General features: G+C 47.6%; 1 protein-coding gene across 1 annotated transcript; it reads right to left on the bottom strand.

Annotated features, from left to right (window-relative positions):
• Positions 1-16,847: 16,847 nt before the first annotated feature.
• On the bottom strand, positions 16,848-20,951 carry LOC114768818 (prostaglandin G/H synthase 2-like). Its single transcript, XM_028961121.1, has 9 exons — positions 20,891-20,951; positions 20,140-20,256; positions 19,907-20,050; positions 19,683-19,826; positions 19,424-19,605; positions 18,839-19,169; positions 18,112-18,398; positions 17,885-18,032; positions 16,848-17,715 (listed from the first exon to the last, which is right to left on the bottom strand). The coding sequence occupies exons 1-9, from the start codon at positions 20,949-20,951 to the stop codon at positions 17,303-17,305; spliced, it is 1,827 nt and encodes a 608-aa protein (XP_028816954.1). The 3' UTR covers positions 16,848-17,302.
• Between the last annotated feature and the right edge of the window lie 551 nt (positions 20,952-21,502).

The raw sequence follows: 21,502 nt of genomic DNA on the forward strand, positions 1-21,502 counted from the left end.
CACACAAAAAAACTCTAGGAGAGAGAAAAAAAAGAAAGGATGAAACCTTGGGAAGGAGTGATACAGAGAGGGACCCCCTTCCAGGGTAGAGTGAGCCTGCAAATTGTGTGCAGGGTTTGTGACGACACCATCATGGAAACTCAAAACGTGAAATTCTTCTCATGAATTAGTTCTTTTGCCAAAAGACAAAAGAATTTTTAAAAAGTTGCCGCTGAGCTCTTGGCTGAGTCGGCTGGATGGTCGACTCCAGCGTCGTCATCATGATGGTTTCACCACTCAGCAGGATTCTGTCCTCTGATACGAACAGAACGTTTCCTGCGTCTTGTGGTCGCCACCTTCTCCAACCATCAGCACTTCTGAAGGTCCAGCCCTCTGATCCCAGCCCTCAGGTAACGCACATATACAGTGGGGCAAAAAAGGATTTAGTCAGCCGCCTATTGTGCAAGTTCTCCCACTTAAAAAGATGAGAGAGGCCTGTAATTTTCATCATAGGTATACCTCAAGTATGAGAGACCAGAAAATCACATCCTCTGATTTTTAAAGAATTTATGGTGGAAAATTAGTATTTGGTCACTAACAAACAAGCAAGATTTCTGACTCTCACAGACCTATAACTTGTTCTGTAAAAGGCTCCTCTGTCCTGCACTCATTACTTGTAGTAATGGCACCTGTTTGAACTCATTATCAGTATAAAAGACACCCGTCCAGAACCTCAAACAGTCACACTCCAAACTCCACTATGGCCAAGACCAAAGAGCTGTGTAAGGACACCAGACCTGCACAAGGCTGGGAAGACTGGATCTGCAATAGGTTAGCAGCTTGGTGTGAAGAAATCAACTGTGGGAGCAATTATTAGAAAATGGAGGACATACAAGACCACTGTTAATCTCCCTCGATCTGGGGCTCCACGCAAGATCTCACCCGTGGGGTCAAAATGATTACAAGAACGGTGATCAAAAATCCCAGAACCACACGGGGGGACCTAGTGAATGACTGAAGTTTGATAGAGATCATCTGGATGATCCAGGAGAGGATTGGGAGAATGTCATATGGAACTTTTTGGTAAAAACTCTACTTGTCGTGTCTGGAGTAGAAAGAACGCTGAGTTGCATCCAAAGAACACCATACCTACTGTGAAGTATGGGGGTGGAAACATCATGCTTTGGGGGTGTTTTTCTGCAAAGGGACCCAGACGACTGATCCGTGTAAAGGAAAGAATTAATGTATGTATCGTGAGATTTTGAGTGAAAACCTCCTCCCATCAGCAAGGGCATTGAAGATGAAACGTGGCTGGGTCTTTCAGCATGACAATGATCCCAAACACACCGCCCGGGCAACGAAGTAGTGGCTTCGTGAGAAGCATTTCAAGGTTCTGGAGTGGCCTAGCCAGTCTCCAGATCTCAACCCCATAGAAACTCTGTTGAAAGTCCGTCTTACCCAGCGACAGCCCCAAATCATCACTGCTGTAGAGGAGATCTGCATGGAAGAATGGCCCAAAATACCAGCAACAGTGTGTGAAAACCTTGTGAAGACTTACAGAAAACATTTGACCTTCTTCATTGCCGACAAAGGGTATATAACAAAGTATTGAGATGAACTTTTGTTAGTGACCAAATACAAATTTTCCGCCATAATTTGCAAATAAATTCTCATTTTGTCTCTCATAGTTGAGAGTTTTTAAGTTGGAGAACTTGCACAATTGGTGGCTGACTAAATACCTTTTTGCCCCACTGTACGTCCTTAATGTGTGTGTGCGCGTGTGTGCGTGTACATGTGTGTGTGTTTCTGAGTCACTCATGAATGTGTTTATATGTGTGTTTAAGGGTTTGGTGTGTGTGGAGGAAACATCTGCGCTCCTCCAAACATCCATCAGATTGTATACAGACTGCACCTGGACCTGCACCCGGCCCACACATTCGAACACACACTCGCCGCCCAAATCAGAGTACAGCTAAACACACTTCAGGCCGCACACCACCAGATTCTCCAGGTGAGAAGTTAGGCGCTGGTCCACCACGGCTGGTCCACCACGGCTCATAAACGATTTCCAGTATATGCAGCATCATGTTTTTGGGTTTTGAGTTTTAAGGGTTTGTGTTTTTTGTGCTACTTTGTGTCGTAGATCCTTGACGATTTTATAATTTACATACATATACTTCAATCTGTATGAATTTATTGGATTTCAGCATATTAGGTGATGTGCATTTGTGTAATGAGGAGAACAAAACCCCATATCAAAAAATTAAAAATATGTAGCAAACGATGAGTGGAGGTAGCCTAGCAGATAACACACTCGTCTATGAACCAGAAGACCCGGGTTCAAACCCCACTTACTACCATCGTGTCCCTGAGCAAGACACTTAACCCTGAGTGTCTCCAGGGGGGGACTGTCCCTGTAACTACTGACTGTAAGTCGCTCTGGATAAATGCCGTAACTGTAAGTAATAAAAAGGGAGCCTTACAATAACTAAGCATAAATTCACATAATTTTCTGAATGGATATAAGATAGTTGCCCTTGAAAATATTCCTTAAGATTACTGGTGTGGGATTCCTTCTGCTCAGCAACATTTTTCATGAAGGTCTGCTGTGGCTGATAGATGTTTACTCCTGTGTTTAAAAGGAGGAAGGACATTCAACAACGTCTCACCAAACGTCCTGCTGCAAGTATCTTCTGCAACACCAGAAACAACATTTGATTACTTCCTTTTTATGGCACCAGACCTCAGTCCTTCCATGCAGAGCTGGTTTCTGGACAGTGGACTGCCTCACCTCACCTGTGACTGTTACAGTTTCATGCAGATAATGGGCCAGTGGTGGTCTAGCGGTTAAGGAAGCGGCCCCGTAATCAGAAGGTTGCCGGTTCGAATCCCGATCCGCCAAGGTGCCACTGAGCAAAGCACCGTCCCCACTGCTCACTCAGGGTGATGGGTTAAATGCAGAGGACAAATTTCACTGTGTTCACCGTGTGCTGTGCTGCTGTGTATCACATGTGACAATCACTTCATTTTAACTTTAACACACTGCTCCCCGGCGCCTGTCATGGCTGCCCACTGCTCACCAAGGGTGATGGGTTAAATACAGGACAAATTTCACTGTGTGCACCGTGTGCTGTGTATCACAAGTGACAATCACTTCACTTCACTTAATTGACTGATGTTCATCAGACCCATGGCCAGCAAACTGAAATGATTAAACAGAAACTAGAAATGCATGATAAGTTACAAAACCTGTGAGATCTTGCAAGATGCAAATTTCCCCGTTTTCCTCGGCCTTGTAAAGCAGGAAGAACAATAATTTCCCGTCCTCCCCCCGCCTCGTGAGAGCCTGTGAGTTTGTGTGTCGTTGTGACCGTCACCGCCGCTGATGACACGGACCCACTCCCGACCTCAGACAAAGGCCGTCATTCACTGAGGCCGTGCTGAGATTTCTGTGATGGCTGAATCATTTAATGACGAATGGCGCTGTGGAATTCTCCACACCTCGCTCATGAACATCTTCATCTTTTCTCCACTTCCGCCTCCAATTCGCCTGTCGTGCTTTACACATTTTCATACGGCCAGTTGCACCTTCTTAATAAAAAAAGGTTTGGCTTGAAGGCATTCGCTCCACCCTACAGGAGCTGAAGATCTTCTCTACCAAGTCTCTTGCTCCTTCATCATGGCTTCTGGTCCTCAGCTCTCCTCTGAATGAACCATGTCTTCAGTAGAAGGAGACTTACCTTCACAGCCCTCCAGAATTACGACTGGGTGAGAGCTAAAAGTCGTGGGTTGGAATAAAAACATTCTGCCTGCGGTTTCTCCAGATAACACACACACACACACACACACACACACACGGTTTGGTGAAGCTCTACTCCGAGATGAAGCCTCGTTTATCTGAGTGTCCTGTAATCTGCAGCTTTTCTGACGTCCCCGAGGGCGACCCTCGCAGGATTCCCATAGACCTGAATGAGCTTTTGAAGGCCAGGTAGCCCCCTGACGGCCACGCCCGCTGAAACGCGAATTCCCCAGATGCCTGGAACCTCGGTTGCGTCTGTCGGAGATAAGCGCCGGGCGTCGGATTTCACACGGTGGCAGAGAAAAGGGCCTGAAACCCGGAGCGGGTGACTTGCGGCCAGCAGCCGGTCGCGGTGTGAGAAAGGGGCGTGTCCTGATTAAGAAAACTTTGTTCATTCAACAAAACCGGTTAAAATGGTTATCAAGCAAGCATTTACTTTTGTTTACTTACGTGTTTCAGTGCAAAGTTATAGGGAGCCATTTTTTAGCCATTTTGTCCACCAAGTTACAGGACTGTAGGGGCGGGGCTTCTCGGAGTGCTCCAGGGCCGTACTGTAGCCGAAGACTGTTTCTTTAGTGGACTCCTGCTTTTGCATCTAGGTGTTCACGATGTCTCTGTAAGTACGGAACTTTTGAAAAGAGGCTTCACGCCTGATAAGAGATAATCTTATCAGGCATGGCAGTGGTGGCCTAGCGGTAATCAGAAGGTTGCTAGTTCGAATCCCGAGCTGCCAAGGTGCCACTGAGCAAAGCATTGTCCCCACACACTTTCTCCGGGTGCCTGTCATGGTGCCCACTGCTCACCAAGGTTGATGGGTTAAATGCAGAGGACACATTTCACTGTGTGCACCGTGTGCTGTGCTGCTGTGTATCACATGTGACAATCACTTCACTTTAACTTTATCTTACAGGCGTGTTTATTTGCTGCTAGACGTTGTGACAAAACATAAATGCAAATGGCTGCAAACTGAATACTGAATTGTCTGAAACTGTGACGTGATCGTCATTGTGAGACACTGCAGCGCAGCACGCGTTGACACGGTGAAACGTGTCCTCTGTATTTAACCGTCACCCTTGGTGAGCAGTGGGCACCATGACAGGCGCCCGGGGAGCAGCACAAGCTGGGGTATGGTGCTCTTCTTGAAACTCTGCACAAACGACATCAGTGTGTGTGTGTGTGTGTGTGTGTGTGTGTGTGCGTGCGTGCGTGTGTGTGAACAGTTTAAACTGTATCTGATGATGAGGTGATTCCTCTCTGCAGAGTGACGAGGTGAGAAACGGAACCTCTGCTCTTCTACCTCAGAGTTTGTCCATGTGGGTGTTAGAGGTGTATTCAGAACTTTGGACTGTTGCTGATGTTTTTTTACATGAATTACTTAACAGTTGACTTTCTATCCTCTTGCCTGATCATTTTTAGTTGGCACAACGCTTCTTTTTACAGTGTGGGAAGGCCAAACTAATTTATTATTTTCTTTCTCTGTACAGCTTCCCCTTATTTGACAATGGAAGCTCGATGTTACCGTTCCTCTTTATTTGTTCTGTACTGTACGGGTCAAATAAAGTGATAATGTCATCAATTTAAATGTCAGATTAAATTTGTTAGATTCCGTTTATCCGACAAATGGAAAAAATGTACACCATGGCCCCACCCCATCCCCGGCAGGAAGTGGGCGTCAGCCGGAATGTCAGGTGAGAAGCGTGGCCTTTACCCGGTGCGCGCCCTCCATTAGGCCACGGAGGGGGCCGCTGACGTCCACGAGGCGCACAAAAATCATTGTGAGAGCAGATTAACTTTTCACCGGCGGACACCTCGGGTTACTATTCACCACCCGCCCCGCTGCATTTCTGTTTGTTCTCACGGTATTTTTAGCGCGGCACCTGCGAGGGAGGACACGTGACGTGAATGACGTTATCAGGGCCGCATTCGGAATTGAACTTGATTAAAGGCCAACTGGATTGAGGCATTTCCTGTCCATCTGTACCTGTGATTTTGGTAGATCGGTGATCTTGCGTGCACCGCAGATTACAGCGCGCTAGATAACAGACAAGACAAGATGATCCATCATTTCTATTTATTTAAGTACATGATGTGAACACCAATCCAGGTGCAAGTGAAGGGATTATTGACATGTGAGTGAAACTCGCAGCTCAACCTGATGCATTTCAACCAGACAAAATAACACCCAGAGGTGCACCAAAAAAAGCTGAAGCTGGAATAATAATAATAACAATAATAATAATAATAACCATAATGTAGTCGCTGAAATTCGAACAATGACTCTGCTGTGTATATTATATGACGAAAGCAAATTCACAGACTTTGGTGGCTGCTGCAGGGCATGATGGGTAAAATAAGTGTGCAGTTGCTCTGGGGGTTTTGCTAACTATGGAGTCAGATTTGTGCCAAAAACTAAATTTATACAGAAAAGAACACTGAAATGTTTCACTTTTCAGTCACAAGATTCGTGCACACGATCCAATGCACTATTAATCAAATGCAAGTATTAATAAATATGTTGATAAATATGCTGTGTTGGCTAATGTCTGTTGGTGCTGAGCGTCTTCCTGATGCTCGTACATCTCGCAGTATTAGAGGTCCACTATTGAAAATCTCACAGCGAGAATGTTCTCAAAACCTCTTATTTTACATTTCAACATCTTATATTTGATTCATGTTGGGAAAGTTATGCTGGACGTGATGACATCAGTGGAGGTGCTGTAAACTGGCGGAGACGGTTCACACCCGACACCTCGGCGGTGTTGTTGGTGAGGAATGTTGCAGGTAAACAGGAATCCTCTCCTTCCCAAAAAAGTGACCCCGTCGCGCAGGCAGAAAAAAGCTTCCACGCGGAACCAGGTCCGTTGTGACCACACGAACAGTCCAACAAGAAACCGGAGCGCACGTGGCTTTTAGAAAGTGAAGTGATACGCAGCAGCACAGCACACGGTGCACACAGTGAAATCTGTCCTCTGTATTTATCCATCACCCTGAGTGAGCAGTGGGCACCATGACAGGCGCCCGGGGAGCAGTGTGTGGGGACGGTGCTTTGCTCGGTGGCGCCTCGAACCGGCAACCTTCTGATTGCTTAACCGCTAGGCCACCGCTGCCCCATAGAAAGACGTTTGCGGGGATTGAACTCACGACCCCTGGTTTATAGGACCAGTGCTCCGGCCATTGAGCTATGAAGCCATTGTTTTTTTTTGGTGAGTGTATCGGTATTCGGGTGGACATCACAGTATATATACACACACGCGCAGTCGGCCTTCCCAGACAGGGATCTCCAGAGAGAGAGTGTGATTCCTAGAAGGTCTGACTCCACCGCAGCTTTCCCGCGTGGACGCGTTTGTTGTTAGTGCGCAGGCTGCAGGACGAAAGTGGGTGAATGAAGTTGGACGTGACCACTCGCCTACAACACAGCGTCCACGGTGAGATCAGCTCTGCTCACTTGGGAAAGTCTGTGTGACTCATGACCTTCGACCTCGTTGGTCTAACAGCTCCAACACAAACAAGGGAGTGTGCGTAACGCTGAACTATTTACCCCAAACCCGCGCCGTCCTCCATGGCGACTGCAGAAGATGACAGAGGCGACCCTTTAACGGGCTGGGTGTGAAGCCCCACCCCCTTCCCAGGTAATTTTTGGCATGCCGCGCGACTGACTCACGCCGGGCTACGCACTTCTGAGATTTAGCCACACGTTGGGAACCCCACAAACCATCACGCTGACTACGAGGAAGGAAACCACATCATTAAAACGATCCGGCTGTATCCAGTATCTGGAATTACGTCTTTCCGAAGTCTTTCCCTTGTTGCAACAGCGGCCGTCGCTCAGACTCTGCCGTTTCCCTCCGAGACAGAAAGAAGAAGTGTTCTGGGAGCAAACCAACAAATGTGCTATTTTTTAACAGTATTTTAATGTTGCGGGGTGTTTCCCATCATGCCCCTGCTGCCTTTTATGGTCACTGGGAGACGAACGTCCTGTGGAGAGAAGAGAAGAGGCGTGACGTAACCCGAGCATGAGCTAAGCTTCAGCATGCAGTGACATGCATGTCACTAAGAACACAAACACACTCACACAAGCATCTGTAAACACACCCACACACCCACATTCCTACACACAGGCCGGGCGAAACGTAGCTCTCGTTCTGCCCCGCCAACGTTTAATACTGCTTCCTATTTGTCACGATCACATTGTCTCCGGTTGGTTAGTTCCGACCACTTGCACGGATGTCATTGGATCCACGATTCGGTTTGGTAATGCATGATGTCGCCCAGAGAACGAGAAGCATCTCTGTTGGTGACCGCATCAACAGGTTGAGGCCTCAACAACAGAAAAGTCTTTTTTTGTCTGGGATAAGCATTTACATTTACAGCGTTTACCAGACGCCCTTATCCAGAGCAACTTACAGTCAGTAGTTACAGGGACAGTCCCCCCCTGGAGACACTCGGGGTTAAGTGTCCTGCTCAGGGACACGATGGTAGTAAGTGGGGTTTGAACCTGGGTCTTCTGGTTCATAGACGAGTGTGTTACTCACTAGGCTACTACCACTTTACTTTACTTTATTTAGCAGACGCTTTTATCCAAAGCGACTTACAAGAGGAAGACACCAGCAATTCTCGTTCGATTTCTATAGAATATCGAGTTTACAAACTAAGAGCCCTGATAAGGCTTAGACTTGTCAGTGAAGAGCATGCTCGGAGATTGTTGGGTGCTAGACTAAGAAAAATTATAATGTATTTATACATTTTGTATTTGTTTATTCAATGTGTACGCATGTGCTTGTGTAAGTGTTAGATTTGTCTGTAATATTTTTTCAATAAGAGGGTTTTCACCTTCTTCTTAAAAGTGTTGATAGTCTCGGCTAGTCGTGTGGAGGAGGGCAGGTTGTTCCACCAGCCAGGGACAACAACGGAGAACAGAGATGATTGGAATCGGAGACCCCGTGAAGAAGGAATTTTTAGTCTCCTTTCGTTTGCCGATCTGAGAGAGCGTGCAGGAGTGTATCTAGGTAGTAGTGTGTTGATGTAGGAGGTAGTATTGTAGCTTCTGTGCAGGAGTGTAGCTAGGTAGTATTGTGTTGATGTAGGAGGTAGTATTGTAGCTTCTGTGCAGGAGTGTAGCTAGGTAGTATTGTGTTGATGTAGGAGGTAGTATTGTAGCTTCTGTGCAGGAGTGTAGCTAGGTAGTATTGTGTTGATGTAGGAGGTAGTATATTAGCTTCTGTGCAGGAGTGTAGCTAGGTAGTATTGTGTTGATGTAGGAGGTAGTATTGTAGCTTCTGTGCAGGAGTGTAGCTAGGTAGTATTGTGTTGATGTAGGAGGGTAGTATTGTAGCTTCTGTGCAGGAGTGTAGCTAGGTAGTAGTGTGTTGATGTAGGAGGTAGTATTGTAGCTTCTGTGCAGGAGTGTAGCTAGGTAGTATTGTGTTGATGTAGGAGGTAGTATTGTAGCTTCTGTGCAGGAGTGTAGCTAGGTAGTATTGTGTTGATGTAGGAGGTAGTATTGTAGCTTCTGTGCAGGAGTGTAGCTAGGTAGTAGTGTGTTGATGTAGGAGGGCGCAGTTCCATTTACAGCCCTGTAGGCAGCATCAAGGATTTGAACTCAATGCGAGCAGCTACCGGGAGCCAGTGGAGGGAGGTAAGAAGAGGTGTAACATGGGTGTATTTTGGCTGATTGAAAATGAGACGGGCTGCCATATTTTGGATCATCTGGAGTGGTTTTATGGTGACTGCAGAGGCTCCAGCCAGGAGAGAGTTACAGTAGTCGAGTTTGGAGATGACCATTGCCTGGACGAGGAGCTGCGTAGCCTGTTGTGAGAGAAATCTTGCGAATGTTGTAGAGAGTGAACCTGCAGGATCTGGAGATCGCAGCAACATGATGGTTCAAACTCAGTTTGTTATCTATCAAAACTCCAAGGCTTTTTGCAGATGCCGTGGGTGTTAACAATAGCGATCCAATTTGAATTGAAAGGTTTTGCTGAGGAGAATTGTTGCCCGGAAAGATCAGAATCTCGGTTTTGGATAGGTTGAGTTGGAGGTGTCGCTCAGACATCCATGCCGATATGTCTGAGAGGCAGGCCGAAATTTTTGTTGCTATAGTAGCATCTTCTGGTGGGAATGACAGATAGAGCTGGGTGTCATCAGCATAAGAGTGATAGGAGAAGCCATGTGATTGGATGATGTGACCAAGTGAGCGAGTGTATATTGAGAATAGAAGGGGGCCAAGGACAGAGCCTTGTGGAACCCCTGTGGTTACCCTAGAGAGGACAGATGTCTCACCTCCCCATGATACCTTGAAGGACCTGTCGTAAAGATAAGAGGTGAACCAATCTAGTACGGTTCCTGTGACTCCTAAATCAGAGAGTGTGGTGAGAAGAATTTCGTGGTTAACTGTATCGAAGGCAGCAGATAGATCAAGTAGGACAAGGACAGATGATCTGCGGGCAGCTCTTGCAGCACGAAGGTCGTCCATCATTGCCAGGAGGGAGGTTTCAGTAGAATGCCCTTTCCTGAAACCAGACTGAAAAGGGTCAAGAAGATCATGCTTGTGGAGAAATGAGGAAAGTTGAGCCAGGACTGCTCTTTCAAGAATTTTTGAAAGAAAAGGAAGGTTGGAGACTGGGCGGTAGCTATCCAGTAGAGATGGGTTTAATGTGGGTTTTTTGAGCAGGGGAGCAATGACAGCCTGTTTGAAAGCAGTGGGGAATGTTCCTGTTGTGAGTGAGGAGTTTAAGACATGTGTCAGAGCAGATAATATGGTGGGCTGTATGGACTGAAGGAGGTGTGAGGGGATTGGATCCAGGGAGCAGGTGGTGGGGTGACTACCACCCTAGCATAAGCGGTATAAGCGGTAGTCTCTATAATGTGGGTCACGCCAGCGGCTACAATGACAGCATGGCGTAGCCCCGCCCTGGTGGAGGAGTGGCGGTCACTGCACCAACAGGAGCCCGGCGTCCAGCGGCTTCGTCAGCGCTCGCTCCGCTGGAGGCTTTCACCGACTTCCACACTCTGGCACGGAACATGGACGCTTCCGCCCGCTCGTCCTCACCTGAAAATCTGCACGTACTGCCGGCCCGTCGCCACGCCGACAGCCAGGAGCGCAGCCAGAACGGGGGGGGGGGCGCTACACGTCAGCCAATCGGACCCTCGGCTTGCGTGAGGCCGTCCAATGGAAATCTCCTGATTTGGGGCGCATTCGCTCCGCAGAGCTGGTGCCATTTCACGGCAATTAAACCCGGATAATCGGTGCCTGTCCTGCCCCCGCGCCGCATCAACCTCCTGCAGCAGAGGACCCGGGTGACACCACGTCACTGCACCCATGGGTGTTCTGGCAGCCAGGAGGGTTTTCCATAGACTCACACATGGTGCTGGATCAAACTCCTGTGCAGTTCTGCACGTCGGCGTCCAGATCCCCCCGACCCCCTTCTCTCACCTCACATAACCTGCAGCAACAACATCATCTCATTCACCATCACTGGAGCACCACAGAGGACGTGCTTAACCTCTCTGGTGTCCAGTCTTCCAGCAATATGTCCTACTGAGACTCAACATGAGTCCTTTTCTAGAGGCAATAACCACGTTTACATTTACATTTACAGCATTTACCAGACGGCCTTATCCAGAGCGACTTACAATCAGTATTTACAGGGACAGTCCCCCCCTGGAGACACTCAGGGTTAAGTGTCCTGCTCAGGGACACGATGGTAGTAAGTGGGGTTTGAACCTGGGTCTTCTGGTTCATAAGCGGTGGTGTTACCCACTAGCCTACGAGCACCCTAGTCAACATGGAAATAACAGATGCAAACATTCATGAATCTTCTGTTATAAAATGAGCCAAGGCATTAAAATGACTTTAAACAACCAGAAATAAAACAGACATAACTAAACAGATAAAGCAAGAAAGAAATACGGTCTTCAGTAAAGTGCATGTTGCATAAATAATCCGGAATGAGGAAAGTGATTAGTTGTCACATGTGACACAACACAGCACCCAGTGCACACAGTGAAATGTGTCCTCTGCATTCAACCCATCACCTGGGGACCCGGGGAGCAGTGGGCAGCCATGAAAGGCGCCCGGGGAGCAGTGTATGGGGACAGTACCTTAGTCAGTGGCACCTGAGGATTCGAACTAGCAACCCTCCAATTACGGGTCCGCTTCATTACCCGCTAGGCCACCACGGCCACTGCAACTAGCATGTGATCTAGAATGTGTGACATCGTCAGGCTCGTAAGAGCATTATTAAAAATCATGTTTTTGGTGACAGAAATAATTACACAATTACCTATTGTGTAAAACTATTCTATGGTCTCCCCATCTTCTAGTTTCTACACACAGAAAAATAAAGGTATCGGATAGTGTAGGGTCGTGTAGGGTCGTGCAGGGTCTATCACAGCTCGCATGGATGGTGACTGTCCCAGTGCAGAACCTGGGGTAGATGCAGGTTCTCCTGTACTCACCTTACAGCGGATCTTCAGCTCTTCCCAAATCCTCCCACACGTCATGACATGGATTCTTTGCCTACAGTTTTAAATATCACGTTACTCCTGCACAAACATGGGCGTGTGGGGAGTAAACAGAGGAAACGTAACGCAAGTCCAGGCACAAACATATTTCGTTCGGGAGTAAACGCGCAGATAAATCTGCATGGTTGCAGGACGCGTTGTGTACATAGTTAACTTCTCGAACGATCCATGATGGACCCACCGCGAGTCCCAGCATTTCTCATTGCCTTGGTCTCAATTCATAGATTTGATTAAAATGGGATGAAAATATGCTGACATGTTGTGTCCCAAGTTTAAAGACTCTTCTGAATGAAAAGGCATGTCAGCTGGTAACTGTGCTCTCCTAAATTTGTCCATGTAGCTCCCACCTAAGCCTGTGTTCAACCAAAGCCAGGCTGAACCTCAGTGAACGGATGTCTACTGTCTTCCCCAACACTTTCAAAAAGACGTTCAGTGAGAAATGAGACACAAACACAGACAAGCGAGAAGATAAGGCTATTTCCTCTTTTCGTTGCATTAACTACATCTATTTCTGACCCTATTTGGAATGGAGGAAGGATCTTCAGGTTCCTGTTAATGTTCAGCTCTGTTACTATTGAGATTTTACAGTCTGTTGGTTCTTCCTCAAGTTTCAGCCGATCCCATCGCTCAGCCTTGAGGCCAGACTCATTATGCCCACAGCTCAATGTTCTGCACTGCCAGTACCAGGAAAGAGTTAAAGTTCAAATCGGCTCTAAAAAAAGACAGATAATGGTGCCGCCAAATGCCATTCTATGGAATGATCACATGTGCATTTCTGTTACAAGATGGTTTAAGCATCGTGCTTCGATCTAACTTTCTGTGATGTTTTTTTTTTTTTTAAAAACACATTTTTGACTCTACACACAGAGATCAATATTTGTTAATTCCGAAAGCAGTCACAAGCGCCTTTTCGCCACCAACTTCCTTTCATTTCATCTGTTCCTCTCAGCTTTGCCAAAAAATGTTTTGCCTCCGTTTGTCATGTCACGTGTTTGTGGGAGAAACTGTTCCAGTCGTGCCAGTGGCCCAGGGAATTCGGCTTCAGATTCCCCCGCACGGTCTGATTTAAGGAGCTGAGAAACACGATCACATGACACCATGAGTTGGATAAAAAATACTACGCAGAAAAACAACAAAAACATTCATTGGAATATGAATAAGCGCATCGTGAAATTGCAGAATTTCACAATTTGACCTGATTGTAGAGACGTCAGCTCACATCCCCACATGGCTTTTTGTGAGGCCATTCCTGAGCGTAAACTGGGAAAACCAGTTTAGCATTGAGCTGTTGGCATTGTCACTCCATTCGAAATCGTCCCATCTGGCGATTGTTATTTATCTACTTATACAAGGGGGTTCCCACGTCTCTCCCCTGCCTTGTTTCACTCTACAAGCCTATTCAAGGCCTGGAGGATAAATCTGTGGTCACTATTCAACTTCCCTTAGATTGATAAAGTTCCGTGAATGAAACAGATCTACGTATCTATCTTAAGGAGAGACGTCCAGCTGCCATGACTCAACTTCAGACATCTTGCAGATAAAAGTAGTCTGCATGTGTGTTGATTGATATCAGGGAGGAAAGTGTGTTTATTTTGTTCATCTAGTGTCGCTATATACAGTGGAGGAAATAATTATTTGACCCCTCGCTGATTTTGTAAGTTCGTCCAATGACGCAGAAATGAAAAGTCTCAGAACAGTATCATTTTAATGGTAGGTTTATTTTAACAGTGACAGATAGCACATCAAAAGGAAAATTGAAAAAAAATCACTTTAAATAAAAGATAGAGACTGATTTGCATTTCATTGAGTGAAATAAGTATTTAAACCCTCTAACAAAAAAACACTTAATACTTAGTGGCAAAACCCTTGTTTGCAAGCACAGAGGTTAAACGTTTCTTGTACTTGATGACCAAGTTTGCACACAATTTAGGAGGAATTCCCTGAGCAACAAGATGAAGAAATCCTGAGAGGAACCGGCTCTCACGAAGGGAAGCCGCTGGCTGTCACACACCAGACGTGTGTTGGTGTTTCGCTGAACCCCCCGTCAAACCTGGAAGGAGAAAACTCCAGACAAGTGGACCGATCCCACCATGCGCCTGCTTATCTGGGTGTCGATTCTGGGTATGACCGTAAATCAGGTTTTATCGGCACAGACAATAAGCCTTTGTTTGGCTCATAGCGCTGCTTGCATAACGTGTTAGAGATCATTTTATGATCTTTAAATAAACTGCACCTCAAATTGCCTCGTCTATCGGGGGAACTTATCAACACTTTCGTTAAAGTGACATGGTTCTTTCAGTCTTTTGTCTATTCTTCTCCTTGTCTATCTTTTATCCTTTTGCTTTTCTTTACGCTGATACTTAAACTATAGATAGCAGAACTCAAAAGGGAAGTTACTTTTAAACCCCAGACTGATCGTAATCTGGTACGGCCTGGTGAGAAATGGTGAAAAATGAGGAAGAAAAGTCACTTTCCACGAATGAATTTCAAGATTCAAGATTTCAAGATTGGTTTCTTGTCAGTACGACAGTATACCGTGTTTTGAAATACTGTTTCACACAGACCCCCCCCCCCCCCCGGAAGTGCAATCATAAAAAAAAAATATATATATATATATGTGTATATACACACACTAAACTAAACTATATTAACTACATTTACATTTACAGCATTTATCAGACGTCCTTATCCAGAGCGACTTACAATCAGTAGTTACAGGGACAGTCCCCCTGGAGACACTCAGGGTTAAGTGTCCTGCTCAGGGACACGATGGTAGTAAGTGGGGTTTGAACCTGGGACTTCTGGTTCATAGGCGAGTGTGTTAACCACTACCACCCTCTACCATTAACTAAGACTAAAACTTAAATACTGTACAGGTTATCTCTATAAAAGAAAGGTTAAACTTTACTGTACAATGAACAGGACAGACTGGACATAACTGGACAACAGCATGTAGGAAAAAGACATTTTGAATGTGTACAGGCGAGAATCGTGAGCCTAAATGTCTGCGGCTCCTGGAAACGGGAGTTCTGTATCTCTCACTTATAAATCCCGGTCATGACAGTCGTGACCAGCCACCCTCCATAACAGACTGCAAGGTGCCAGGAAAATAATAAACAGATTATGATGGTGTTTGCAAAAGGCGTATTGAAGCCTGATATGATCAAACTGAATTTTGCTTGGCCAGGAAGTGTTTTGCAGGAAATGTTTAATTTATGGTTAATCGTGATTTCACACTTCTTGACCTTTGACCTACCCTGCCCCGGGTGTGTCTGTATGACCTGTACATCCAGAGTCTACTTAGCCGTAACCCCCGTCCCAGTATTAGCAGTACTGGTGCAAGTAGTACAATTCAGATTGAAGATTCAGTATCAGATGGGTCACTTTTTGTCTTTGTCGCTCCTGCACGGTGCTGCATGATGACTGGATTTTCCTGTTCACAACCCGCTCTTGGCAAAAACAATAAAAACTTCCCGCACTTCCACTCTGCGGTGCAGACTTTCCACGTCGGAGCCTCGGTTAGCTCACCGGCATCAGCTCGCACGTTCATTCGCCGCTGCCTGACCATCTCTCCAGGAGCAATTCTCACCATTCAGCTAACGTAGAACTAGAATTCATTCGTAACTTTTGTAACTTCTTAAGCATTTCAAATGTAAAAAAACTCCCTGCAAATTCCGGTTTGAGAATTCTCTGCACCAGCTATGTCCAAATTCTTGAATGTGGAATTTCTGGTTGCTCTTCTTGGTGACTTGTTCAACACATGCTCATTTTGACTGAAGTCTGGGCTTTTATTGGGTCACCGTTCTCCTCGAATGGACTTCCCGCATCTCAGGATTCCTGAAGCTCCTACGGATTTTCCCCCATAATCAACATGGCCCAGGAACCATTTTGTATTTGGTCCAGGGTGGTAGTAGCCTAGTGGGTAACACACTCGCCTATGAACCAGAAGACCCGGGTTCGAATCCCACTTACTGCTCCAGGGAGACTGTCCCTGTAACTACTGATTGTAAGTCGCTCTGGATAAGGGCGTCTGATAAATGCTGTAAATGTAAATGTAATTAAAAGATGAAAGATCTGATTAGATTGGAGAGAAGTGGAGGACATCGGGGAGCCGCCACTGAAGTAAATGTTCACGCTGAACCATGAAAAAAGCCGAGGCCCGGATCTTTACCCTCTTCTGTTCCTCCTCATTGGCTGACTGGCCGCCACCTATAATGAATGGCAGCGCTACATATCCTCCTCCCATCCACCCTCATCCCCTCTCTACCCATTCCATGCCCCATTTGGTCTGGGGATTTTCCATAAGCACCTGGGTTTGGAAACTTGGGATGCCAAAGCACGTCTGCTCTTGGCCGGAGAATGTTGAGCGAGGGAACGAGAGAGAGAGAGAGAGAGAGAGAATGGCTTTCAGCTCTGAGACGTGGGGTGTTTATATAAAGGTGAGTTTATGGTCTGTATTCCATCGAACGTCTGCACATTTTCTCCTTCCTTCTACAGAATCTGCTTTAATCTGATCCGTAGGTCTGCACGCTCAGGAACGTTCAGAAGGTTTTCCAGCAAAAATCTGTTTTTATTGTCAAAACATCAGTAGAAATGTCCACTCACAGCAGATAAGACATAAACTCATCTCTAAAGCAGGGTACAGTGTCAGAAGTCTGTGTGTGTGTGTGTGTGTGTGAGTGTGTGCAACACCATCATTAGACAAAATGGGCAACGATGGAATCTCACACACGGGAATGTTTCAGCACGTAAACCATAATGACGTCACACTCGCGTATTAACAAGTTCATCATTTCCTCTACACATCATGTAAAAAATGTAAAAAAACCATACAGCATTAATACAAAATTAAATATATATATTATTTTTTTTACAGTCTTCTACAAAGTAGAAAAAAAAAGTTCCTTTCCGATGTGAAGTTCAAATAAATAGCAAATACAATAAATAATCAATAAATAAGTGCAATAAGTTAAGAGTGGAGATGAAGGTGAGGGTGGCTCAGCGTCAGAGCTCCGACGTGCGCTCCTTCAGCAGGATGGTGGGGCTGACGTCGCTCTGCGCCGCGTCCGCCGAGCTGGAGTTGATGGTGACGGCGCCGGCCACCTCCACGTCGGGCACGTTGAAGGACGCCATGGGGCAGGGCCCCCGGACGTTGGCGCAGACCAGCTTCTGCAGCGAGGCGCCGTTGATGATGTCGAAGCCCACCTTCCCGCCGAACGTGCTCGGCTTCCAGTACTCGGGCGAGCAGATGGGATTACCCATGAGGCCTTTCAACGAGTAGGGGGCGCCCATCTCCACCATGGTCTCGCCAAAGATGGCGTTGGGGCGGGGCTTCTCCACCAGCAGGCCGGGGTAGAGCTCCACCGCGTCCACGTGGCCGTACATCTCCTCCAGTTCTGATGCCATCTCAACTTCTCCTGCGAGAAACGAGGTAGAGAAGAACCCATGAACTGCCTCTAGTCTACTGTCTCATCACACACTGAATCCATCCACTCAGAAACTCATTACCCATGATTCCTTGTTCCAGGACTGAAAAGTTATACAAGTTATATTCTGGACTGCTTCATCACTCCTCATCATCCTCACCTGTCAGGTCCTGGAAGGACGCGTAGGGCTTCAAGTTGAAGCGCTTCCTGTACGCGTTGAGGGACTGGTAGCGCATCTGGCGGCTGTGCTCGATGGACTTCATGGCCACCCTCATGACGGCCGCGGGAACGTTCCTCCCCCCGGCGACCTGCAGGAACGGACGCGCCGCGTTAGCCTCCCGGTGGCCGCGCCCGCTGTGAAGCGCTAGCGTCACGGTTCTCGCTCACCCTTCCCGCCATCTGCCGCGTGAAGGAGTCCACCAGCTGGTTGATGCCGTGGTCGGTGACGATGGAGGTGTTGTAGACGAACTGCTGGTAGCCGTAGACCTCGTCCTGGATGTGGAAGTCGTCGGGCAGCAGCGGGTGCCAGTGGTAGAGCGTGTTGAACTCGGACGCGATGCGGTTCTGGTACTGGAACTGCTGGCTGAAGAGCAGCTCGGGGTCGAACTTCAGCTTGAAGTGGTAGCCGCTCAGGTGCTGGACGTAGTCCTCGATCACGATTTTGATCGTCTCGCCTGACCACAGGGGATCGGTAAAGGGAAGTGACTGTTATTGTGATCCACTGCAGCGCAGCACACGGTGCACACAGTGAATTGTGTCCTCTGTATTTAACCATCACCCTTGGTGAGCAGTGGGCACCATTTACATTTACAGCATTTACCAGATGCTCTTATCCAGAGCGACTTACAACCAGTAGTGACAGGGACAGTCCCCCCCTGGAGACACTCAGGGTTAAGTGTCTTGCTCAGGGACACAATGGTAGTAAGTGGGGGTTGAACCTGGGTCTTCTGGGTCATAGGCGAGTGTGTTACCCACTAGGCTACTACCACCCTACATCTCACCATACACCTCAGTGGCACCTTGGCGGCAACCTTGTGATTAACCGCTAGGATCATTTTGGATCATTTTCAGCAGTTTTATTGGATAAAGACGTATAAAAGCGCCCTCCACCCACCTATCAGGACGAGGCGCGCGGTCTGGAACAGCCTCTCATCGTCCCAGTCGGGGTGTTCGGCCTTCAGGACGTCGCAGACGCGGTTGTGCTCCCGCAGCCAGATGGTGGCGTACATCATCAGCCCGGGCACCAGGCCGAACGCCTCGTGGCCCACGGCGAATCGGCGGGACTCGGGGACGTGGGGGGGGTAGTGCATCTCGGCGCCGGTGGCGGCGACCGTGGGCGGGTACACCTCGCCGTCCACCAGCTGGTACTTCAGCTTCCCGTCCTCCAGCAGCCTCAGCTGGCGCTGCCGCGCCAGGTCCTGGCCGTAGACGTGGCTGAGGTCCACCTGCGGGCCCATCAAGCCGGAGGGTCACGCCCCACGCGGGGAAGGGGGTGGAGACGCGGGCATTTACATTTACAGCATTTATCAGACGCTCTTATCCAGAGCGACTACAATCAGTAGTTACAGGGACAGTCCCCCTGGAGCAATTTAGGGTTAAGTGTCTTGCTCAGGGACACAATGGTAGTAAGTGGGATTTGAACCCGGGTCTTCTGGTTCATAGGCGAGTGTGTTACCCACTAGGGCAGCGCGGTACTCACGCCGTGGTTGGTGGCGAGGGTGAAGGCGGGGCCGCGCTTCATGTCGGATTTGAAGAACTGGTGGCTGAAGTGCTGGGCGAAGAAGGCGAACATCAGGCTGGTGCGCTGCGGGTCGGGGATGAACCGGCGCCTCAGCAGCAGCTTCTCGGCGAGGCCGCGGACGTCAGGGAGCTCCTTCTTACCTGCGCGCCGGACGCATTTCTCGTCACCAACCCGTACAAACGGTGCAACATCCTGGTAAATCGTTCTCCCCTCTTACCCACGACTCCCATGGGCGTCGGACAGTCCAGGGGCACCGCGGGCAGCGTCCGGGTGTAGTACGACAGGTTGGAGTACGCCTCCCAGCTTTTGTAACCGTAGTCGGAATTGAAGGTCGGCGGGCTGTCGACCAAATGCGCCCTGGCTAGGGAGAGAGAGCGGAACACGGGCGAGTTAGGGTCGGGAGGAGGGAACGGAGGACGGGGGACGGAGGCGAGGACGTACACGTCAGGACGTAGCGCATGATGGCGTCCCGCAGCAGGGAGATCTTGTTGATGATGCTCCATAGGCCCCGGAAGTGGGTGAGGATGTAGTGCACCGTGTTGGGGGACGGCTTCAGGGTCACTTTCAGCCAGGTGAGGAACTCGGCTGCGTCAACCAACACAGGAACCAGACCGTCATTATTATGAATAGAAATGTAATAGAAATATCCTGTCGTTACAGGGTGTAAAACTCACGGCTGGTGCAGTTCTCCCCGGAGAAGCCGGTTCTGGTGCAGTCGCACTCGTACCCGCCGCTGCCCACCGCGGTACACACTCCCCGGTTCTGGCACGGCTGCGAGCAGCACGGATCGCCTGTGATCGAGCAGAGAGACGCCAGTGAGGAAGCAGGGCATTAACCAGCAGATATTAACCGGCAGGGTATTAACAGGCAAGATGTTAACCAGCAGGATATTAAAAAGTATTTCAGACGAGTCTAACACACACACACACACTCAAAAAAAAAAAAAATTATTCATCCAGCACTTAACAATTCCCGGCATGTTCTATCCCTGACAAGTTCGGCCTTATCAGGGTTCTTAGTTTTGTAACTCAAAATATATAGAATCCGAATGAGAATTGCTGGTGTCGTCCTCTTGTAAGTCACTTTGGATAAAAGCGTCTGCCAAGTAAAGTAAAGTAAAAGTAAAGTAAAGTAAAGTAAAGTAAAGTATTAACCAGCAGGATATTAACCAGCAGGTTATTGGCCATCAGGATATAAACCATCAGGATATTAATCAGCAGGTTTTTAACTAGCATGTACTAAAGAGCAAATATTACCCATCAGATATTAACCAGCAGGGTATTAACCAGCAGATATTAACCAGCAGGGTATTAACCAGCAGATATTAACCAGCAGGTTATTACCCATCAGATATTAACCAGCAGGGTATTAACCAGCAGGGTATTAACCAGCAGGTTAATTAACCTGGTTCTGCTGCGGACTCACCTCCGTCGCAGGGCGCCGCGGCCAGCAGCAGGAGCAGCAGCGGCAGCAGCAGGCGGCTCATCCCCTGACGGTGAGAGGAACGGTGAGATGTAACGCGAAAGTAACGAGCCAGTAACGTGGTAGTTACTGTGTGGCGCCTCCGTCGCTCGCGCGCTGCTCGTTCTCGAGGTTCCCGGGGCGCGGGGACGAGATTTATACCACCTGACCGGCCTTCCGAAAGCCACGCCCCCTCTACGTCACCACAGGTTGACGCCCGCCGCGTGGAGGGTTACGGGTCTCCTTCATTACACAAATCCAGTCATGTAGATGTCATTGGGCTACTAATATTAATATTAATGCACAGAAATCCGTATGTAACTCTACAGTTCTACTTTTTCAAACATTTATTGTGTATTTACCCACTATTACTTTTATTATATTTCTTATTATATTACTATATTATATATACTATACTATATACTATATAGTAGAATAGAAAAATAATATAATACCTTTTATTGTGACTATACGCATGTACAATTAAAAACAGCTCATTCAGTCCTATCATATATATACAAAATAGTGCAGAAAATACAAAAAATAAATACAATACAAGGGCCGGGAATTACAAGT

Source organism: Denticeps clupeoides, chromosome 19 (genome assembly GCF_900700375.1).
Source record: "Denticeps clupeoides chromosome 19, fDenClu1.1, whole genome shotgun sequence".
Classification (NCBI taxonomy): Eukaryota; Metazoa; Chordata; class Actinopteri; order Clupeiformes; family Denticipitidae; genus Denticeps; species Denticeps clupeoides.